Here is a 24,467-nt window from a genome sequence, read left to right as displayed (position 1 = left end):
CTGCCGCTGAGGCTTACTCCCAACAGGGTAGGTAGCAACATTGGTGGGGGTGGGGTCTGCAGAGGCCAAAGGCTCCGGTACTGAGGTGGGGGGCATCCCCCACTGGTGGCTCCTTGCCACAAAGAAAACTTCCAACGCCTTTTTTTTTTAACTGGAAGGGAAAGGTTAAACAACAAAAAACAGTAAAAGAGAAAACACTAATAAATGAAATAACATGAAAACAGCACACAACAAACAATACAGGCCTGAGCCAATGGAGGCAGAGAGAGTCCAACCATGTTCAGTGAAGGCAAAAGAGAACTGAGGCAGGGACAGGCACAGACCAGGAATGGACCTGCAAAAATCTTCAACAGTGCTCTTTTGCCTTCAACCACTAAGTGGAGCTAGCTACCCACCTGCTATCATCTTTTACATGCACAGGAGAAAAAGATATCAATATTATCAGTTCAGTCAATCAGGTTAATTAAAGAGAGCAGCATCTGAGCATATGAGAAGCTTTGAGCATTACTACATTGATTCTAACATACCAGATCGGGGAGAGGGGAAACAGCCTTCTATGATAAAGGGTGGAACTTGATGGAGACTTGAGTGCCGGCACCTCTTTTTTAAAAAATAAAAAAATGATTTTTTTTTAAAACAAAATTTTAAAAATGAAGTGAATACGTGGCAAGCTGTGCTAGCATTAGACGGAGCACCTGTTCCATTGCTATTGGTCTTAAGGGGGGAAAGGCTATTACTTTTGCCATTAGGGGGGGAAGGTTGCACCCCCAATGCAATGAATATATTCCTCCAAATCCCCCTGAACAACATTCAAAAGTGGAGATAACCTAAGCCTGTGCCTTGCATATTTTTACACAGAATGCATTAACAATCATTAGGTACAATGCAAAACTTGAAGTTTTCTATCTGAACAACAAACTTCTTTAAAAAATCTAGATTTTTTAAAATTATTTATATCCCATTTTTCCTCTGGAGGGAGATCAGAGTGGCACAGAACAAGGTTTATTCTAAACTTTTTTTCCCTACTGCACAAGCAGCCAGCATACTGCCTTCCTCCCAAACTATTCCAAGTAGTATGTCCCATAATATACTATAAGCAGGGCTTTTTGTGACAGTACTCACCAATATGAAGTACCAGGCCTCTCTTGGGCAAATCCTTTATATACAAACAATAAGCAAAATATATTCTTTTATAAAGCTATAAAGGTTCATAACATTTTAATAGTTTAGTTTAACCTTTAGTAAGTTTAGTAGCCAGCCAGAACCCTTTTCTTCTTGGAGCTGTCTTCCTTGACTGTTTTGGTTTGTATGGAACAGCTAGAACTCTAAACAATTATGATAACACTGAATAGACACTGAACATCTCTGAACATCCTTGTGCTCTCCAAGACGTAGAAAGGATTGCATTAGTTGGAATGCTTAGCTCACAGTGAAAATGTACTTTTATGTGAAGTACTGAACATTGCCAAATTCACCAGAACACGATGCAAAAAGTGCAATGCCTATGCAATACCTGTGTAAATGCCTGTGTAATACTGATGTGTAACCTCCTGATTGGCAGATGCTAAAGTCTGTGTCCCGAAATGTATAAAAACACCAGGCAACCAGTGCCATGGGGCAGTTCTCCACTCACTCAGAGGGAGACTGACCAAGCGTACGCTTGTCATCCAATAAAGGCCTACCTTTTTGCTGCAAGCCTGTGTCTTCAATTCCCTCAAGGAACCCCAGTCCAACGCACTACAAAATTCCCCGTCACCTCTTTTTTTTTTTTTTTTTTTGGCTGCCTATGCCAGTCATTTTACGCTACTGGCATATTAGCACTGGCATATTAGTACTGGCATATTATTATTATTTATTTTATCAAAAAAGCACTCACTAGTAATATAAGGTTATGAATATTTGAATGAAACTAGTATTTATCTTCACTTTTTATTTCTTTTTATCTTTTCTCATCTATTTCATTTTAGAAACAATCTAGCGCTCCTTATTAAATCCCATATGCTTAACTGCACAGAAACTTATTTGACTAGGGTTGCCAGACCTCCGTTTTTCAGCATGAGACTCCGGTTTTTGGGGGTCCCCTCCGGCTCTCCAGCTGACTCGCCTTAATCTCCGGACTTTCAGCTTTCATTGGAAAAAAAATTAAGTTTCTAGGTGGTCTTGTTCCAGAGATACACACCAAAACGTCAGCCGTCCCTCCCACAACTTCTTGGTTACCCTAAGTTCTGCTCTAATCCCTGCCTCTGAGAGTGAGACGCAGTGACTGGCCCAAGACTCAGAAACGTGCTTTTTCCTGCTTTTTAAAATTATTATTATTATTATTAATTTAATTTGTATCCCGCCCTTCCTCCCAGCAGGAGCCCAAGGCAGCAAACAAGGCACTAAAAACACTTTAAAACATCATAAAAACAAATCTTAAAATACATTAAGACAAAACAGATGCTTTTCAGAACATCTCACAGATTGAATAAGTAAGCTTTCAGTCTTTTTCACTCCTGTGTGTAGGAGCCAGACAGGTTTAAATTTTGAAGAGGGCAGTGTTTTGCAAACTTCCCAAATTAAAGCTTTAACCCTCTTTTCTCTTCTCCCAGGCATTTTAACAGCATTTGAATAACGTGTTTTTAACGTGCTTATCTGTTTTTATGGGTTTTAATGGTTTAAATTTACATACTTGTTTTTAATGTTTTTAATTGTTGTAAACCGCCCAGAGAGCTTCGGTTATGGGGCAGTATATAAATGCAATAAATCATCATCATCATCATCGTCTAGTACTTGATTTTCCAGAGTAAACATACCCACAGTAAACCCCATTGAATTCAATAGGACTTCCTTTTGAGTAGACACGGTTAGGATTGTGCTGTAAATTGATGGGACTTTTGAGTGAACTTACAAAAGAATTGTATTTGTGTTGTATATCTTTCTCTTCCCCTCCAATCCTATTTTTAAAGCAACTAGGCAGGGCTTACTTAGGTATCACTGTTTTTATTATGTTGGAAACTAATACTGATTTTATTTTTTTAATGTTCTGCAATGATCAACTGGTTTTGACAATAAACTGTTATATGGGGTGTATGTATTTTTACATCTCCAATGTGTGTGTGTATATGGGAATCTTTCCAACAACCCTGTGAGGTAGGGTTGCAGTCTGGAAACCAAGGCAGCTCACAATAAGAAATAAGTCCCTTTAAAATCCTATAACCATAAAAACAAGTATAAACAGTTGCAAAACAGCTTAAAGTGACATGATTCTGAATTTTGTGTTGGGTGAGTGTTCCTTATCACTTGAGGCTGCAGTTCTGTGCACGTTTCCCTGTTTGAGTAAGCCCCACTGAATACACTGGGACCTGCTTCTGAATAAATGAACATAGGATTGCACTATAAATATCTTTAAAATCCAATAATCATAAAAATTATAAACAGTTGCAAAACATCTTAAAGTGGCATGATTCTGAATTTTGGGTTGTGTGAATGAAGTTGCTTATCACTTGAGGTTGCAGTTCTGTCCCTGTTTGAGTAAGCCCCACTGAATACACTGGGACTTGCTCCTGAATAAATAAACATAGGATTGCACTATAAATAACTTTACAGGTTGTGTAAATAATATATTTGATAGTCATGGTTATACAAATATTTCTTCATTTATCATATTTTTGGTTTTTGGTTAGGAATCCTGACAGGTTGTGAGATGCTTAGTTTTCTGCCTTACTCATAGGAATCTTGTTGTGGTTGGTATGGTATTGCATTTACGAAATCATCATGGTCTTCTGTTCTTCTTTTTCTATTTTTATTTCATTTACCTTTATCCTCACTCCCTTTCATCCACAGAACCAACAATAGTGGTTCCATGCGCTCTGCTCAACCTTCTTAAACCCACTGATGATTCACCTTGTTGTTTGTTTCTTGTCCAATAGTGGTAAAAGAGAATTCACATACTGGGCAGCGTGGCTGCAATTGGTGTTGTTTCTAAGCTGCTGCCTATGAAGGTAGACCAAATCATGTGTGCTTTCTCTCTGTCAATTATATTTACTGGAATTGGGTTGGCTGATAAAGTGAGTTTATAGCAGCCCACAGGCGAGACAGAAAAGGGTAGAGAATCTTCTTACTCATTACTCAGACCTCTTTCTGAAGTGAAGGGTCAAATCTGTAAACAGATCTGGATGTTAAAAGGTAGGGGCAGGGCATTCCAGGCAGGGGGTTGCCAACCCTACTTGGATATGGCTATCTTTGCAGAGGATCCCTTGTCAAGCTTTACCAACAACACAATCTAAACCATATCTACTGTGAAGTAAATCCTATTGAGTTCTATGGTGCTCAGTCCCTTAATAAGTGTTTAGAATTGCAGCTCTTCGGGGACATCAATCTTTATTCCTGAGTGCTCCCATCTAACATCTCCACAACACTAGGCTCCTTTCTTCCTACAATGGCCTTCTGGTGACTGGCCTGGCCTGGCCTGAGGGCACTTGAACCCTTTTTGCCAGAAGCTAATTGGCTAGATTAAATGTTCCCTACCCAGGCTCCATCATTTAGCTAAGATTTCTATCTTAATTTCCAATCAGATAAATGTTTTTGTATCAATTGTATGCGCCAAGCAATTGTGGTTGATGCTTAATATATCATGCTTAATGATGTCACTTGGACCCACCCCATGATGTCACTTGGGCCTGCCCCATGACATCACTTGGACCCACCCCATGCAATCACTTGGGCCAGCCCCCAAAATCTCAGGGTTTGGGATGCTTCTGACCTGGCAACCCAATATTTGACAATGCACATTTTTTTGACAATGTACAAAATGTGTCTAGCTGCAAGTTAGAATAAACCTGGTGTAGAAAGATCTAATCCAAAATCTGGTTAAAATATGCTTTCCAGTTTAAACAATTAAACTGCCACCCTGGGCTCCAACTGTGAGCAAGGACTGGATATGAATCTAATAATGTTGAATTTTAGTGTTATTGTTGGAATTTTAAGGCTCTAATGTGAATTGTATGTTTTTATGTTGTGTGTTGCCCAGAGTGGCTGGACAACCAGCCAGATGGGAGACTAATAAATTTAATAAGTAAGTAAGTAAGTAAGTAAGTAAGTAAGTAAGTAAGTAAGTAAGTAAGTAAGTAAGTAAGTAAGTAAGATTTAGTTCCATTCACTTAAAGGGACTGGGCAAGCCACATGTCCCCCTGGAGCATTTGCCTCTTTGTTTGCTGAATGTAAACTTGGTCCATTTTAAAGTCAGCTTGAATATACAGTTTCAATATTTTAATTTACTATTGGCTACTTTGAGGACAATCTTGGTTGAAAAGTAGCATACAAAAGGAATAAATATATAATAAATAAATGTAACTGGGATGTAGATTCAGTACAAATGTGCCTCAATAAAGCACTATAGGAATTTTTAAATGCAATGCTTATATATGCATTGTATTGGTACTTCTAATTCTTGTATAGCATTCTAGAATCCACTGGATGAAGGGAGGTTTAGTGTATAATAGCATCTGTCATGAACCACCCTGTTCAGATCTTGCAAGTTCAGGTCTGTGGCTTCCTTTATGGAATCAATCCATCTTGTTTGGTCTTCCTCTTTTTCTACTCCCTTCTGTTTTTCCTAGCATTATTGTCTTTTCTAGTGAATCATGTGTTCTCATTCTGTGTCCAAAATATGATAACCTCAGTTTCATCATTTTAGATTCTAGTGATAATTCTGGTTTAATTTGTTCTAACATCCAATTATTTATCTTTTTCGCAGTCCATGGTATGTGCAAAGCTCTTCTCCAACACCACATTTCTAATGAGTTCATTTTTCTCTTAGCTGCTTTTTTCAATGTCCAACTTTCACATTCATACATAGAGATCAGGAATACCATGGTCTGAATGATCCTGACTTTAGTGTTCAGTGATATATCTTTGCATATGAGGACCTTTTCTGGTTCTCTGATAGCTGCCCTCCCCAGTCCTAGACTTCTTAAGATTTCTTGAATATTGTCTCCATTTTGTTTAATGGCTGTGCCAAGGTATTGATAATCCTTGACAAGTTCAATATCCTCATTATCAGTTTTAAAGTTACATAACTCTTCTGTTGTTATGACTTTAGTGTTCTTGACATTCAGCTGTAGTTCTGCTTTTGTGCTTTCCTCTTTAACTTTCATCAGCATTCATTTCAAATCATTACTGGTTTCTGCTAGTAGTATAGTGTCATCTGTATATCCTAAATTATTGGTATTTCTCCCTCCAATTTTCACACCTTCATCTTGGTCCAATCCCATTTTCCATATGATATGTTCTGCATATACATAAAACAAATAGGGTGATAAAATACACTCCTATCTCACACCCTTTCCGATGGGGAACCAATCAGTTTCTCCATATTCTGTCCTTACAGTAGCCTCTTGTCCAGAGTATAGGTTGCGCATCAGGACAATCAGATGCTGTGGCACCCCCATTTCTTTTAAAGCATTCCATAGTTTTTCATGAAAAGCTTTGCTATAATCTATAAAGCACAGGGTGATTTCCTTCTGAAATTCCTTGCTCCATTCCATCATCCATATGTTTGTGACATGATCTCTGGTACCTCTTCTTTTTCTAAATTCAGCTTGGACATCTGGCATTTCTCACTCCACATATGGTAAGAGCCTTTGTTGTAGAATCTTGAGCATTACTTTACTTGCATGGGATATTAAAGGCAATAGTTCAGTCTCAGTAGCTTGTAGCAACTCTATTGGTATGTCATCTGTTCCTGGTGATTTGTTTCTTTTAAGTATTTTAAGAGCAGCTTTCTCCTCACATTCTAAAATTTCTGGTTCTTCATCATACAGTTCCTCCACGAATGAATCTGTCATCCTGAATCTGTCATCCTTGCATCTCTTTTATAGAGTTCTTCAGTGTATTGCTTCCATCTTTCTTTTATTTTATCTCAGTCAGTCAGTGTGTTCCCCTGTTAATTATTCAACATCCCTACTCTTGGTTTAAATTTCCCTTTAATTTCTTTAATCTTTTTGAATAGGGCTCTGGCTCTACCCCTTTTGTTGTCCACTTCTATTTCTATACAATAACTATTGTAATAGTTCTCTTTGTTCCTAAGTACTAGTTGCTGTATTGTTGCCTTTAGAATTCTGACCGTGTTTCTGTCTCCTTTTGCTTTCCTTCTCTCTTTAACCATTTTAAGAGTTTCTTCATTGAGGTCTTTCTCTTTTTTAAACTAGAGATATTAATAATAATAATAATAATTTAATTTGTGTGTCGCCTATCTGGCCTATGGCCACTCTAGGCGACGTACAATTCAATTGCAAAATGCATCACAATAAAATACAAATAAAATACAATATAACAGTAAAATAGTAACAGTTCAGAGTAATAGGCAATTTGTGCTAAAAATTAACCCTCCCCGGAAGTCCCAAAGGCCTGTCTGAAGAGCCAGGTCTTCAAGGCTTTGCGGAATATGTTCAGGGAAGGGGCATGCCGAAGATCGTATGGGAGGGAGTTCCAGAGAGTGGGGGCCGCCACTGAAAATGCCCTCTCTCTAGTCCCCACCAATCTAGCTGTTTTAGTTGGTGGGACTGAGAGAAGGTCCTGAGTGGCTGATCTTGTCGGGCGGCATAATTGGTGGCGCTGGTTCTTCTGGTTCTCCGTCAAGTAATTTTAAAGGCTCAAATCTCTTCCTTGTTTGATCTTTATATTCTTCTGGGATGTTATTTAAATTGTTTTTTGACATTACGACTCCTTTGTTGTTCTTCTTTAGCTTTACTCCGATTTTCCATATTACCAGTTCATGATCTGTACCGTAGTCTGCTCCTGGTCTTGTTTGCACAGAAAGTATGTCACTAAGTGTAAATAGCACTGCAACTAAATCACTTTTATGGGTGGTTTAATTTGATATAGATAAAATTCACACAGAGATTCCTCCAATCATGGCACAATTGCCCCATATCTCTCGGTTGAATTCTTTTTTTACTAATGCTGTAGCAGAAAACAGCATGGAAACCACCTCCATGAGGGTAATCTCCAGCTCCATGAGGTAGGAGGTCTTCAATAGCCAGCTCAGAATTGGTACACCATCCCAAGTGACAGAAGAAATTAAACATGTGCATATGTGTGTTTGTAATGACTCTACCCAAGCATACAAACAATTTTTTTTCATAAACAGTGGCTATATTCCATTCAAAAAAATACCAGATGTAATCATGAGTGATTTGAAGACAGAGATAGTTATAGTCCTTATCTGGTAACTACAATAAATGCAAGAGAGACCATCTTTCCAACGCCACTGCACTGGTCTCATCTGCCCCCAATGTTCAGCCAGGATGTGTGAAAAGAAGCACCTAGGTGTATACAGTTGGAGGTGTTCCATACACTTTGCACATATTTTCACACATCCCACTCAGCGTATGGACATTAGGATGAAGTGGGGTGGTGATGTCAGGGTGAGCCCAATGGGGCCTGGTTCCACCCCCTTCATGTATTTATTGCACTCATAGAGTTTACATGACAAGGGACTATAAATGAAAATAATAAACCCAGTCTTACAATAAAAAATGGGGGAAATTCTGAGTTCATTTTGAGGACAGAGCTGTTTCAGGCAATCAGCTAAAGTGAGTGTAACGCGAGTGCAAAGCTTTTCCTAGGATGCGCAATTTCAGGCTATAGGATTGTGTGCACACATGCTCCTTGCAAATACAAAACTGAATTTAATGGAATTTCCTCCCAGACAAGGATAGAATTGCAGCCACAGTCATTTCAATAGGTAGTTCTACCCTATACATCTCCCTAGCATGCTATTTTCCTATGGACAGGGATTCTCTCTCTCTCTCTCTCACACACACACAGAGGGGGGGGAGAGGGGGAAAGAGGGAGAGGGAGAGACAGAGACAGAGGGAGAGGGGGGGGAGGGAGAGGGGGAAAGAGGGAGGGAGAGAGAGAGAGAGAGAGAGAGAGAGAGAGAGAGAGAGGGAGAGGGAGAGAGGGAGAGGGAGAGAGAGAGAGGGAGAGGGAGAGAGGGAGAGGGAGAGAGGAAGAGAGAGAGAGGGAGAGGGAGAGACAGAGACAGAGACAGAGAGTATTCAAAAAGGCAGTTAACATCACCTGCAGCCTAAAGGTGTACAGCCTGGGATTTTTATTTTTTGCTGCATAAACTAGTCAAGACACAAGATAAAGCAGCTGGTTTATGGTCTTTATCAAAATCAAATATCGTGATTCTTAACACAAGACGACAACAGATTTATCTCATCACAATAAATATATCCAATGGTAGATATGCCAGGTTGTTGGTGTTTTAGCAAGCATAGGTGACTGTTGAGTGCATATTGTGGCAAAATACAATTAAGCATTTGAAATGAAGATGGAGATGGAAACAAGACAGTTTTTAAAAAATGAAGTTGAGAATCAAGTATACAAGGAAAGGTTTGGAATCAAGTATACAAAGAAAAATTAAAACCATTGGCTATTGTTCATCATACAGTACTTAAGATTACATTGTTTTCTTAGAAGATGATGGACAACAATATGTCTTAACTTGCACAGGCCATTATAGATTAAGGGCAATTATGTGTAACTAGTTTCCAATTATGCATTAGGAAAAAAGCAGGTCAAGCCTACAAAAAATGTATACTTTTGAGAGGATTCAAAGAAGGTGTCACTATTGCTCAAGTAACCACTGTAACTTGTTCAGATCATAAATCTTGTACCAGGAGGCTTCCTTGCATTCCAAAGAGAGCAGGGCCGGCCTCAGGCATGCCGGGGCCCTTGGGTACCAGCCTGCCCTGGGCCCTGGCACCCGCACACATGCTCCACCTACCTACCAGGCAGGAGGTTGGGCAGGCGGGCAGGCGAGGGGTGGGATGGCAGGTGAGCAAGCAAGTGGGTGAGGGGGTGGGGGAAGGTGAGTGAGTGGGGGGAGAAGGCGAGTGAGTGGGAGGGCAAGCAGGCGGGGGCAGGGCGAGCAAGGGAGCCAGCAGGGGTGGAGAGCAAGTGAGGGGGCTGGCAGGTGAGCGAGCGGGCAGACTCGGGCGGGGGCTTAGAGCGAGCAAGTGGGTGCAGGCGGGCCGGCAAGCGGGCAGGCAGGTCCGAGCCTGCCACAGAATGGGAAGCGCTACTCCCCCACCATAATAAGGGGCCCTTCAAGGGGCCCTGTGGCTGTGGGGCCCTCAGCCAGGGCCCCACCTGGCCGCCCTTTGGAGCCAGCCCTGAAAGAGAGTTTCCCATTTGTCTCCCACTGAAGTACAACAGCGGTAGGCCAGTACAAGGGTTGCTATAGTACAATGAGCAATTAATGATAGAGAAGTATCACTCATTTTAAAGGTCCTGTGCTTAGGCTGTGCCTTCTTCATACTACTGGGCTCCATATACAGCTGAGTCGGCATCAGTTGAAAATATTTCTGGTTTCTCTTTCCAGTTGGATTTGTGTCCCAGGAACTTTCCCACTTTCTACCTTTTATAACTACCCATGTTTTAAGAGTGGGTGCTTGCTACTGGAATATGTGTTTTCTCCCTGACTGTTACTGTGATGTTCACCTCACAGCAATCACACTCCAGAACCTTCCCTTGGACTTTTCTTCACATTGGACACCAATGGAAAGGCAGTTATAAACTCTGAAGCAATCACTCTCTCTTCCACCTATCAATGACCTGTTCCACACGTCATCTGGAAATGCTTCAGATTATTGACATTAACAATTGAAGCCAGAGGTACAGGGGTCAGAGTGGGTATCTTTGAAGGGCCATTTATGGATTATGGAGGCACATTTTGCCTCAACTCTTATTTGTCTCCACATCTACAAAATATTCAGTTGCATTTAAACAATGAACTAAATCTGCATGGTCACACCCACATCACACATTCAAAGCACTGTTATACTACTTTTAACAGTCATGGCTTCCCCAAAGAATTCTGGGAACTGTAGTTTGTCAAAGATGCTTAAGAGTTGTTAGGAGACACCACACAGAGCTATAATTCCCAGCACCCTTAATAAACTGCAGTTCCCTGGAGTCTTTGGAGAAAGCCGTGACTGTTAAAGTGGTATAAGAGTGCTTTAAATGTACGGTGTGGATTTGAGCATTGTGCCCAAACAGAAATTGTCAGGTTATAATTTTTATATATAGATTCCTATTCATAGAAAGAATTGGTCAATTTGAGATTTTGCCTGTAGGGATTTCATAAAACCCCAAAACTGTAAACCCTAAAACATATTAGAAGACACTGGAGTGGATGATAATTGAAGGATGGTTCTGTTGGGTCTAGAATGAGACACATCAGATCATTTTTCTTTGTGTCCCAAAAGCTATTCATTCACACTGTACAAAAATCTAACCATCTCCAACCCCACAAAGGCTAAGAATTAGAATTTAGTGCATCAAGCATTGAAAATTATGGAATGTCCCTATAGGTTGCTCTTTTCTAAGGGAAAAGAGGCATATGGTCATCCATGCTTGAAAAGAGAGCATATATCCTTTAAGCTAGATACGGGCTTCATGCTTATGCTTGCATTTCTAGGCTATGCAGTATCTGGACAAACCAAACATTGAAAGAATGACAAATAAAACAGAAGGTCTAATCTTTGTGCCCTAATATATATATATTTGTTACATGCAGTGATTGTTCACTCTGAACACACCTCTTACATCCTCTTGCATTTATTATAAATGGTTAATATATTTAAGTGGGGGGAAATATTCCGTGGTAATCTACTCTGAGGCCCAGTTCATTCCAGCTTCATAAACCATTATTTATGAAACTGGAAAAGAGATTTGAAGCTGAGCACATCTCCCCTAGCACAGTACTTTAGCACTTCATTTCTAGTTTCATGAAACCAGAATTCCCCATTATCTCCAAACTGGGGAACTCTAGCTTAATGCAAGACCAGGAAAATAAGCAAGGATCACATAGAGATGGAGGAAGGAGGATTCAGCCCCACTTCTTGTTCCCAACTTCATAAGCCATGATACATGAAACCTGGAACAAATGACCATACTAGGCCCGAGTTTCTTTTTAAAGTGGCCCATGTTGATTCCTATGATTAAGCAGAGCTTTTAGAATAGCTACAAGACATAACAGCTTTGTTGTGTGGATTCTTCAGCTCTTTATACTGGATCCAGAACTGCTGGGCATGTTTTCATTACCTGTGAGATGACATCCAATGAGGTAAACATTCCCAGACTGTCAACCAAGTTTGCACCTGGTCAGATGTTAAGATAATATTTCATTAAAATAATTTGAGATTAGAAAAACTAGTTTACAACTCTAAAGCCAAATGGATTGGACAGTGTTTAGATACTTGAGAAATAACCTTTTCCACAGATTTACATTCTCAGTTGAATGTAACCTACATAAAAGGCTTGACATGAAATTAGTGCAGAATAAAGGTAAAATAACATGAGGAGTGTTAGTAAAATTGACATGAATATTTACCTTTTGATGATGAACTATAATTCTCTTGTTCTTCAATGAATAAAATGCACGGAATGATGGGAACAAAAGAAAGAAATCAGCAAATTTAAAGTTAGACAAAAAGGTGTTATACATGAGAATGACAAACACTATAGGCTTTGTTGCAGCATGCATAAAAGGAATGTAAGGAAACTTGGATGACAAGACCATGACAAATTATAAAACCTGAGGCCAATAGAGAGCTAAGCATGGTCAAACCCATTGAAATTAACTGTATTATGTGCAATTAAAACCATGTTGGGTTGTGGCCTGTTTTTTTAAAAAAATATAAACTTTAATATTAAAAATAAAGAAATAATCCAAAAGTTATGTCCCTGTTTTACATGATGTGCACTTAAGAAAACAAGCAGTAGAAAAGGTACTAATGTGAGGAAATGTCTGTTCAAAGGTCAGTTTTCCACACTATCATTTAAGAAAATCTACACTAAAATAAAAAGAAAATTATACTAGGTGGGGCATAGGAGCAAGTATTTTCTTTTAATCCATTCCCGATTAAAGTACTTACATACTGCACAATTTGACCAGTATTAAAAAGTGCATAATTGTATCAGAAAGCACTCTTCAGTTCAGTCGAACAACAACTAAAGCAAGCTTGCATTGAAAGCAACAGAAGAGCAGGGTCTCACTCACACAAAAGGTGAAGCACCTATGGGAGTATGTTAACAAAAGATTGATTGAATGAATAGCTACTCGGTGACTTTTCAATGAGCAATTGTCATATAATTTCTACAATTGTTTTTCCACCAAAAAATGACAATTAAAAAGAGCTTGCTTTATGAAATATCATACTAAATACCAGCTTTTCCTTTGAAAATACACATCCACTTTTGAAAATGCAATGGCTGTGGATTTTCTTTTTCATTTTCTTCCCTGGATGTCTCTCATATAACCTCACAACAAATATCGGCATTTTAAAAAGAACTATTTTAAAAAGCATACTTTAAAACAACATCATAGTATATGAATAGGAAATAAATCATTTCAAGGAATGGAGGTTCACAGTCTGAAACTACACTGCAGAATGCTCAGATTAAATGACTCATAATATAGTGTCAAATACTGCAGAATCAAATAACGCCTTAAGCACTTCCTGATTACAGATGAAATTGTGTTTTATTGTCACTGAACTGGGTTCAAATATTTTTAAAATGTAAATGAGCAGAACAGCATATTCTCTCTCTCTCTCCTGGTGTTGAGAAAGTAAACCTAAGAAGTATGTTTTCTGGAAATCTCTATTCATCTAAAGTTGAACACTATTTGTTGAGTCAAACAATAGGGGATCAAAGGAAATTCTGAAAATTGAATGATTTTGTAACATGAGGATCATATGTAATAATCCCACCCACATATGCCATTGCTTTAGCAATTTCAAGCATCTCAGTAGTTGCAAACCAGTACACATAGTCCCATGCTCAACTCCCCCTAATTTCAAGGTGTAATGTGGACTGCCACATAAGAATATTTTTCAGACTGACATGCATTTTCTGCTACATTCACTGCAATTATTCAGTACCTTTTATGTAAAACATACTGCAGGAGAAATAATGCAGTATCTCTTCTGCACATTTTCACTGAAACTTGAGGACCAATAAAGATCAGAGACCAGAACGATCTGCATTCTCATAAGCATAGTGTAAATATCATAATGTCCTTACATTTGTAAATACAGAACTATGCACATAGGATGAGGTAATATGGCCTCAAAGAACTACAATGCTAGTTCAAACATTGTTCATTTGTTGGCATATGCTGTCCTACAATTATCACTTCCACATTAAACAGAGCTATACGTGTTTAACAAAAATACACTAAGAACAATACAGGCACACCATAAACTTTTTTTTTAACTGCTCACTTTGTCTGTATTCTTGAATTTAACTGCACACCTAATTGGGCTTATACATTCACATGCTCTTTTGGTAGGGTTGCCATATTGCCCGGATAGCCGGATTTTGCCCAGATTCTATGCATGCCACCCGGCGCCCGGCTAGCCCCTTACGTGGCCCGGATTCTCAGCTTTCATTTAAAAACAAAATTAAGTTTCTAGGTGGTCCGGTTCTCGAGATATACATAAAAACGTCAGCCACCCCCCTCGACTGTTAAATCTTTCTTTAAACAGTACTGTACTATAGCATTTTGTAGCTTTAACCCCGCCTGTTCAGCACTGCAGCCAATCAGGGATTGTGTTTCAGTTTCATTGACCTCAGGCAGTGTCTAGAAAACAAAATGGTGGTTTCACACACACACACACCCGTTTATCTGAAAATCTCATAAACTGGGTTAAGTATATACATTTCAGGTTTTTTTCCTCTTGTGTGCAGGAGTCAGACCTTGGGCAGTGTTTTGAAAACCTTCCCAATACTTGCTTTTTGTAAAAGTAATGCTAATCCCATATGCCCAAAGTAAATCCCATTTAATTCAATAGGATTTACTTTGCGTAGACATGTTATGAATGTGCTGAAAATCAATGGGACTTTGGAGTGAATGTAAAAAAGAATTATGTTTGTGTTCTAACTCTTTCTGTCTCCAGTCCAATTTTAAAGCAAGTAGGCAGGGCTTACTTAGGTATTACAGTTTTTATTCTGTAGGAAAGTAATACTGATTTTTTTAAAACTAATACTGATTTTTCTGCAATGACCAACTGGTTTGACAATAAACTATTATATGGGCTGTATGTATTTATACATCTGCTGTGTGTGCGTGTGCATGTATGGAATCTTTCCAACACCCCTGTGAGGTAGGGTTGGAAACCAATGCAGCTCACAACAAGAAATAAAGCCATTTAAAATCCAATGACCATAAAACAAGTATAAACAGTTGCAAAACAGCGTAAAGTGGCATGATTCGGAATTTGGGGTTGTGTGAATGAAGGTGCTTATCACTTGATGTTGCAGTTCTGTCCCTGTTTGAGTAAGCCCCACTGAATACGCTGGGACTTGCTTCTGAATAAATAAACTTAGGATTGCACTATAAATATCTTTACAGTTTGTGTAAATAATAAATATATTTGATAGTCATGCTTATATAAATATTTCTTCATTTATCATATTTTTGGTTTTTGGTTAGGAATCCTGACTAGTTGTGAGATGCTTAGTTTTTTGCCTTACTCATAGGAATCTTGTTGTGGTTGGTATGGTATTACATTTAGGAAAGTGTTACTGCCTTCTGTGTTTTTTTTTCCTATTTGCATTTCACTTATCTTTAACCTCACTCCGTTACAGCCATAGAAGCAACAGCAGCATATGCAAGATAATTAACTCCCATTAGTGATAAGAACAAGAATTTATAATTATTATTTCAATTAAAACAAGAGGCTTATCAATACTTTGAAGAGGACCAGATATTTATTTTCTTTCTGAGCCCAGGACTGGGTCTTTCATGATGCCGGGGGAGCAGGACAGTAGTCGATAAGACAGACATCCTGGCATTGGTAATCTAATTAGCAAGGTATGTGTGGGGTTGTTGCACACTTCCAGGCCCAGTTTCATTTTGAGTATGGAGGTGGAACCTGTGTAGATGTGGTTGAGAAATTTTGAGTTAAGCAAAGCTCTGCTTTTATAAAACCTAAGAAACATACAGATACTTTGAATGTCTGAGTGCCTGCACCAGTGGAATACTGGAGGAACTTGTAAAACTTGCTGCAACAGTATTTAGAACTGAGCATGTGGTGTGAAAGACTCATTTTCCTAACATTTTGGCTTGTTTTTCTCCACTCACCACATCTCTGAAATATATTGTATATGTTATGGTTAACCGTGCTGCTGCCCTGACTTACTTTATGTTTGTTGCTATTTTGTGTTTTTATTATGTTTTTATATTGATTGTGTATTTTTATTGTTTTTATTATATTTGTAAGCTGTGCTGAGCTCTGTTTTTAACAGCAAAAGGGCAGGATATAAATTCTCTTAATCAATCAATAAATACTCCATAGTGTTGGAAACTAGGCATTTAAGGCTGAAAATGTTGCTTAAAAAAAAAAGATATCTCACATCTTTCCCCAGTTTTTGGTGGTAATTCCTAGGCACAAAAACAAAACAACTGGACAATCCAAATATTAATATGCAAATATTTGTATAATATGCAAATAATATGAAAATAATTTGCATAATATACAAATTAACCTGCCCGGATTTGTGGAACTGGAATATGGCAACCCTATCTTTTGGCCACTTGCTTGCACTAATATACGCATTTCTCAAAAGACTGTTAGAGATACTGTGATATACTACAACCTGGTAAGTAAGTACAGATACTATGCTCATCTGCCAAACTCTTTACCACAGATTTACAAGAAAATTGTTTGTTACCATCAATAAAATAAAAATATATTCCTGATTTCACTGACAACATCTCTCTTCCATGAAAACAATCTTTAGAGCCGATTTTAGAATACTGACGCTTGCTACAGTTTCTAGCTCAGTATTTCATTCTTGCTGCAAAAATTCTGGTCTTTTATATATATATATATATATATATATATCCCAGATATTAAAACTAAGACAGAGTTTAATGCAATAGAAGCATTTCATCAGAGTGTTTCATTTTCAGTCATAAACTATACTGTTCCTTGCTAGATATCTAGTGGAATATAAAAACTAAAAAAAACCTAATGTGCATTTTAGTAACACTTGAAGATTAACATATAATTCTACCATCTGTTACAGATATATTTCTCAGTGAACCATTGCGTATTAAGTTACTTTTGTCAGGAACTGAAGTTGTCATGGAGTTAAGGCCTAATTAATTCAATTAAAACTTGACTTCAGCATGCATCAGCCTTTATATCATGCTAAATCTACATATTAGGCTTTCCTGAAATCCTTAGAGTTCATGCAGGTATCTATATCCAATAAGTCATATTCAGTGTAGACCTGCTGAAACCTTTTGACTTACATTGGTAATGTCCATTAATTTTAATGGGTCTATTCTGACTCAGTTGGATACAACCCACTATCTGTAATTCCATTATGCACGTATTCCTTTATTTCTAATTGAGCTGCACTGAAGCTGGCCAGATGATTGGTGTCCATTTCCCATTAGGATGAATGTGTGGAAATCATCCTTATCCACAGAGTTCCCCAAGGAATAAAATCTGGACTATTCTGAGTTGTTCCATTGAGATAAGTGGAGATGCTTGCGTGATTGGAAATCCCGAGGTTCTTCTCTGGGATCTCATCACTGCTGTCAGTCAGAGGCCTGCTGTACAGAGTAATTTAATGGCTGAACAAAATTCCTTTTATGCCCATTTTACATTTCCAGTTAAGTTAAAGATGGTTCGAGAAGAATAACAAATTGCAGGATTTGGCTGAACATATGAAAAAAGTTTTGTTTTGCTTTGTTTTAAAAAAAACCATTCAAGGTAACAATGAAAACAGTAAGACTTTCACACTTTCAACTGATTCTATCTCAGTAGAAATAACCCTCAATGTGGGCGTACATGTTTTCCTAGTGAAAACCCTGAACGCCTAGTAAGCAAAGAGAAAATGTACAAGATGGCTATGCAGATCCAACCTCAATTATGTCCAGCTGCAAAGATGCTGCAAAAGGAATGGCACCTTTTAACTGAACAAGTTTGTCACTTCAACAGCAACAGATTACTAGCTCAAGAAACCAGCAAATCTTCACCCAGATTCATTATCTTAATATTTTTTACCAATATGAAGCATATACAACTGAACCTTGAGAGGAAGCAAAATGAAGTTCATTTAAGTGAAAGCACACCTATTTAAGGAAGTCCTCACAGCTTTACTTTGTTTGTTTTGTACATTACTGCAACCACTTTAGTTTTCCAGTTTTATGGCGTGAAAACTGAAACAGGCTGATCAGATTACAAAATCCTATTAGCATCATTTGAATTGAAATGTTATTATTACAGCATATTTTCCAGTAATTCTCCACACTCATGAAAAAATTAATTCAGAAGTCATACTATACCACATCTATTGTCTTATTACTTGTCAACAGAGAAATTATACATGAATATCCACAAAACTCTCTTTCTTTTGCATAGCTTTCATATTATTGACATTCTGAGAAAATGCAACCTGTTGGAACTGCAATGTAGTTTTGTAACAAGTTCTTAAACCAATGAGACCTTAATTCATGGCAACATGAAATACAAGAGCAAATACATTATACATCAAAACCACATGCATATAGCAGCAAATATCCAAGTGAAAATAAATGTGTGGAATAGGAAATCACTTTCTGACATATTCTGTACTCTTCAGTGATGGCTGTCATTCATAGGCAACTCACATCTATATGATGCGTGTACTGGCAAAGAATGAACATTTGAACCATCTCAGTCTCAATACATCAAATCTAGAGGAATGCAATGCATCAATTTACTATGGAGAAAGAAAATCTACAGTATGTTGCTCTTTCAGTTCTAAATAGCATCATATAATTAAAATAAACTAAATAAAATAAAAATAGTTTAAACAAATTCTGTATGATTTCTAAGTAAACCTAGATAGCTGTGCTTCTGTTTCAGTTTAGAAAAATAAGCAGATGGTTCCATCTTCAGCAGTAATTAAGCTGTTGTGAATATAGTGAAGACACACAGATATCAGTACTTGCTGGACAGCAGCCACTACACACCTCTCAACCATCTGTCTCAGATTTTCTCTGAAATGTGTTGTTGATGAGTTCATTTGTGTTTTCTTATTTTCCCCCAACTTTTGCATTTGACCCTTGACATGCTCAGAAAGGGATATAATCAACATGGTTCACATTTCTGTCAGCAAAATTACAATTAGCTAGCATTAGGTAGGAAGCAATATTAATGAAATATGAGCAAACAGAACAGGCTATTCTCAGTCATCTTAATCTGTCCTTTGCCTAGAACCCAGAATAAATGAGATCATTAATAATTGTAAGCATCTACACAACAGCTTTTAAGGTGCATACACTGCCAGAAACATAATAAAAGGTTTTTAAAATAATGCAATAATCAATTCCACACCACTAGTTTTCAATCCACTTTTATATCACAAACTACTTAATCACCATATTACTCAGTCATTAGGAATCCATAAAGCACCGAAAACTCTGTTTTGTTTTGTTTTTAAAAAAAGACATTTCCGTAGAGCTGGAGGCAGGAGGAAAGCAAATCTAATGATTTTTTAAACTATAAGCTTGTTATTTGATACCTTGCTCTATACTGCCACTCCTGATAGGAACTTGTGGAAGCTGTCTCCCCCTACGGCTGCTGAAGGGTGTATCTGCTGAAGATGACTGCATTGGACTTCCTGGTTGGTGCATTCTGCGGGCAAAATGAAGATTAAATGGGATGATGTAACAAACATCTGACCCAAAAAGGCATTACAAGCACCAAAGCAAAATAATTTTGTTACAATAATAAAGAGGAAGTATCTTACTTTTCATTTATGCCATACACTATTAATATCTAATACAGAAAACATTCATTTTAGTCTGCTTAAATATGCAAAACTCAAAAGGCCTTTTCAAGTGCTAGACTAGAAAAATGCTACTCAGCTACAATTCATTACTGACCTGGGATCAGTGAAGTCACTGCCCCGCCCCCTGTGTGAATTTGGAATAAAAATATTGTAGCCTACACCATTCAGAGAGCTATTGATAACAAAGTCTGGAAACAATCGTGAATGAGTACATATATACCTTTTAAATCTACTGGTTTTCCACAGCATTAATTCTTTAAAACATGACTACTGAACTGTAAAATTGAAAGCATATGTAGGGGAGTAATTAAGAAGTCGTAAGTGCTTCCAATATAATTTAAAGTCTTTCCAATGGGAGGCCTGTGTACAATTTTCATATATATTACCAGTATAAATCTAAGTATTAAGGCAATTTCACAGAAATAAAGGATGAATAGTTAGTATATGGGAAAAATGATATTTGTAAATCAAGAGTCAGAGTATGTTCATACATCAGCAGCTATGAAATTCCTATAAATAGGATTCTAGGATATTATTTCTGTATCTCCTATTTGACACTGTGGCTCTCTTTGGCATTGTTCTTCCTACCGTAGTGCTTCCAGGGAACTGCACAAATACCATGAAAGGAATTTGAAGGCTAATGTATCACTGGAGGAAAAATGATTTAGCATAAACTGGTGAAGCAACACTAAAGCACAAGGACAAGAACTATTATTTGTTTCTCATAAGGGGGTGGTGGTGGGATATTCCATTCATTGATCTCTCTGGACAGTGCACACAATAACCATATGTTAATTCACTAATAGGCAAAAAAACCCTTTCAGTTTAAGAGCATACCTATAGCCCACAGATACTTCTATCAAACGTTAAAAAGCAGGGAAATTGGGTAGCTATAGTGAATGCACCAGGGGAGCAGGAGACCTGACCTCCTCTCTGAGATATTGTACTGCCCTACAAATTGGTCAAAATGCAAACACCATTTGGGTTGGTCTTTTACAGTCCAATCCACTTCCTCTGTAGCTTGGAAGAATTTGGTAACATGTGCCTCTGAGCATATGGTGAGTGGGGGCAACACCTGCCATTTCCCTAGATGAAGAATTACATTTTTGTATGTTCATTCTTGGTGTTCTTACTTTGCTTCTTTCCTGTGTTACTGCTGTTTATACAGAGAATCTAACCTAGAAAATAATATTTCAATATTCATCCTAGAAAACTGTTCAAATTTATTTTTATTAATTTCAAAGCCTTTTTATTGGTCAATGTCATATGATGGTGAAGATAGCCTTCTGTGTTTCAAACTGGCAGTTATGTTCTATTTCTATTTTGGGTGCATTAACAGTTGAATCTGAATGCAGTTTGATGTAAAATCAGACTGATTACAATATGTTGCTACTTAAGCAATGACTCTAGCTGTTGGGAAAAAACAAACTTGGCCTGCTGTGGTGTAGTGGTTAAGGTGTTGGACTACGACCTGGGAGACCAGGGTTCAAATCCCCACATAGCCATGAAGCTCACTGGGTGACCTTGGGCCAGACACTGCCTCTCAGCCTCGTGAAAACCCTATTCATAGGGTCGCCATAAGTCGGAATCGACTTGAAGGCAGTACATTTACTTTTTTATGCATAAACCACTCCACTTAAGGAAAGGTGGGCACGATCAATTAAAAACATAGAGCACACCTAGAATTTTGTTAGAACATATTTCACCTCCCACTGTTTTATCTTGGGCAAACTGAGACACTCCTCATGTGTATTCCGCAGAACAGTCAGTGCCATTATTCCACAATTGTTTTTGGAGCTTTTTTAGTGTTGCAAAGTGTTGCTGTACTTCACATATTCACAAAAACAGAAGCAAAAGAAAATGATTTACTATAGGAAACGTCACAAAAATTGCAAAGTAAATCAAACATATTTAAAGTGACTATCTGAACTATATCAACTCTCTTATTGTTGCTTCCTCACTGCTAAAACAAGATCAGCATATCACATGTCTTGTTTTTCTTATTTGGGTTGATTGCAGGTGTTGCCACCACTCACCATATGCTCAGAAGCACGTTACCAAATTCTTCGAAGCAACACAGGAAGTGGATTGGACTGTGAAAAACCAACCCAAACTGTGTTTGCATTTTTACAAATTTGTAGGGCAGTACAGTATCTCAGAGAGGTCAGGTCTCCTGCTCCCCTGGTGCATTCACTATAGCTGCCCAATTTCCCTGCTTTTTAACATTTGATAGAAATATCTGTGGGCTATAGGCAAGCTCTTAAACCCCAAGGTTTTTTTCCTATTTGTGAATGTCTCTGCGCTTTAATCTGGGAGGTAAGAAATGGGATACTGTGCAAGTTTGCTGAAAATGGATTGATCGTTTCCATGCTTATTGAGTTCAGTGGGATTTATTTCCCTGCAATAATGCTTAGGATAGGTGAAACTGACCACAGGGGATGGAGAGGGGAGGAGATGGAAGGGCAGGGATAGGGGACGAGGAGGGAGGGGAGGAAGGGCAGAGGGGAGGAGGGGAATGGGAGCAGGCAGGAGGGGGAATGGAGGAGGAGGGCAGGTTTGATCATTTGCATGTTTATTGAGTTAAGTGGGATTTACTCCCATGCAATCATGCTTAGGATAGGTAAAACTGACCATGGGGGGAGGGAAGGAGGGCTGGAGTGAGAAGGGAAGGAGGAAGAAGGAAGAGGGGAGGGGAAAAAGGGAGGAGGAAGGGAGAGGGGAGGAGAAGGAAGAGACAGGCAGGTCTGATCATTTGTATGCTTATTGAGTTCAATGGGATTTACTCCCGTGCAATCATGGTTAGGATAGGTAAAAATGACCATGGGGGAGGGGAGAGGAGAGGGAAGGAAGAAGGAAGAGAGGAACAGAAGGAGAGGGAGGGGAAGGAGGAGACTGGAAGGGGAGAAGAGGTGAAGGAAAGGGGCAAAACAGAGGTGATGGGAGGGAGGAGGAGGGGAATTTGATCATTTACATGTTTATTGAGTTCAATGGGATTTACTCCCATGCAATCATGCTTAAGATGGGTAAAACTGACCATGGGGGAGGGGCAGAGGAGGGCAGGGAGGGAAGGGGGGCAAAGGAAGGATAGGGAAGGGGCAAGAGGAGGGGGATAGGAGGGAGGAGGGTTTAATAATTTGCATGCTTTTTGAGTTCAATGGGGTTTACTCCTGGTCAATCATGCTAGGATAGGTGAAACTGACATGGAGAGGGGCAGAGGAGGGCAAGGGCAGTGAGAAAGAGGGAAGAGATTGGGTGGGTGGTCCTTGGGCAGAGGGGAGCCCCTTTCCTTTCCAAAAGGAAAACATTGTGAACAGTTTCATTGTTTTTCAACGTTTCCCCCACCTTTTCATTCTATATCAGGCACATGTAGTCTCCCACCTAAATTTAAACCAAAGCTGCCACTGGCCACATCCACACCAGACCTTTGTTTCACTTTAGACAGTCATGGCTTCTCCCAAAGAATCCTGGGAAGTGTAGTTAGTGAAGGGTGCTGAGAGTTGCTAGAAGATACCCTGTTCCCCTCACAGGACTTCAATCAGAGTGGCTTACTGTTAAACACCTCCAGCCACTGGAGTTATGTCAGGGGAATAGGAGTCTCCTCTCAGACCCTTTACAAGCTACACTTCCCCAGGATTCTTTGGGGGAAGCCATGGATGTCTAAAGTGAAATAAAGGTCTGGTGTGGGTGTGCCCCCCTGATTAGTCAAGCCAAGCAGCTGTGAGTCTGGCTTTTAGAACACTGACAGTTGGTTCTTACTGAGGATGCTCATGCTTATCATTGACTCCAATGCTAAATTTCTTACATAAAAATTGGCTAGGAATTTTTAAAACTTTTATACAGCAGAAGATGAAGGGGCAAGGTCAGCGATAGGATGACATGTACTCTGCGAACATGGTTGATTTTTAATTAATTTCAACAAATTATGAGAACACTGACAGAAAACCATCCAACGGGATCTGGTTTCCCCCCCTCTCTTTTTACACTTTGAACTCCCAATTCTCTCTGCTTTGTGTATTGTCATGAAAATTTAGAGAATTGTTAAGCAAGTGTTTCTGAGTTCAGGGCTATATGTTTTGTAAGGTTTTGTTTTGAAATGAGCTTATGAGAAGCATCAGAATGGCATGGGGGTATTTGCAATTTAACACTGTGGATTGCAGAAAATCCATGCTGGCTATAGTATACAGCCACGCTCGTGGATGTATAATAAGAAACCCCCAATTTTGCATGGATTTCCTTCTCCATACCTACTATAAAGAAAACATATGATGTGAGAACACACCCTTTGTTATGTGAACAGGCTTTTGCATTACATAATGCTTTTTTTAAGAAATCAAATATTCTGAAAGCTTTCGTATGAATGTGTAACACAACAAAACAATGGGAAGACAAAACACAGGCAGATTACAACTATTATTTATTTATTTATTTATTGAATTTTTCAGTCGCCCATCTGGCTGGCTGTCCAGCCACTCTGGGCGATTTACAAAATTGGCATATAATACCTAGACCTTAAAAATCTAAAAACAATGAAGATAAAATCTAGCCCACCCCAAAAGCCTGCCTGAAGAGCCAGGTCTTCAAGGCCCGGCAGAAACTCATCATGGAAGTTTCTTGGT

At 38.7% G+C, this 24,467-nt stretch overlaps 1 protein-coding gene across 17 annotated transcripts in view; it reads right to left on the bottom strand.

Moving 5' to 3' along the window:
- The window catches only part of RIMS1 (regulating synaptic membrane exocytosis 1), a 542,374-nt gene that overhangs the window by 136,563 nt on the left and 381,344 nt on the right, over positions 1-24,467 (bottom strand). For 10 of the 17 annotated variants that reach the window (XM_061623103.1, XM_061623108.1, XM_061623109.1 and 7 more), the window contains 2 exons: positions 19,582-19,694; positions 12,389-12,418 (listed from right to left, as the gene is read on the bottom strand). In XM_061623103.1, coding sequence (XP_061479087.1) covers positions 12,389-12,418; positions 19,582-19,694 — 143 coding nt within the window. The remainder of the gene's footprint in view (positions 1-12,388; positions 12,419-19,581; positions 19,695-24,467) is intronic. The other 7 variants (XM_061623106.1, XM_061623119.1, XM_061623118.1 and 4 more) reach the window with 1 other exon arrangement.

The sequence above is a fragment of the Rhineura floridana genome, chromosome 4 (assembly GCF_030035675.1).
Source record: "Rhineura floridana isolate rRhiFlo1 chromosome 4, rRhiFlo1.hap2, whole genome shotgun sequence".
Classification (NCBI taxonomy): Eukaryota; Metazoa; Chordata; class Lepidosauria; order Squamata; family Rhineuridae; genus Rhineura; species Rhineura floridana.
The sequence above is the reverse complement of the archived record's forward strand: the minus strand, read 5'-3'. Positions and strand labels throughout refer to the sequence as shown.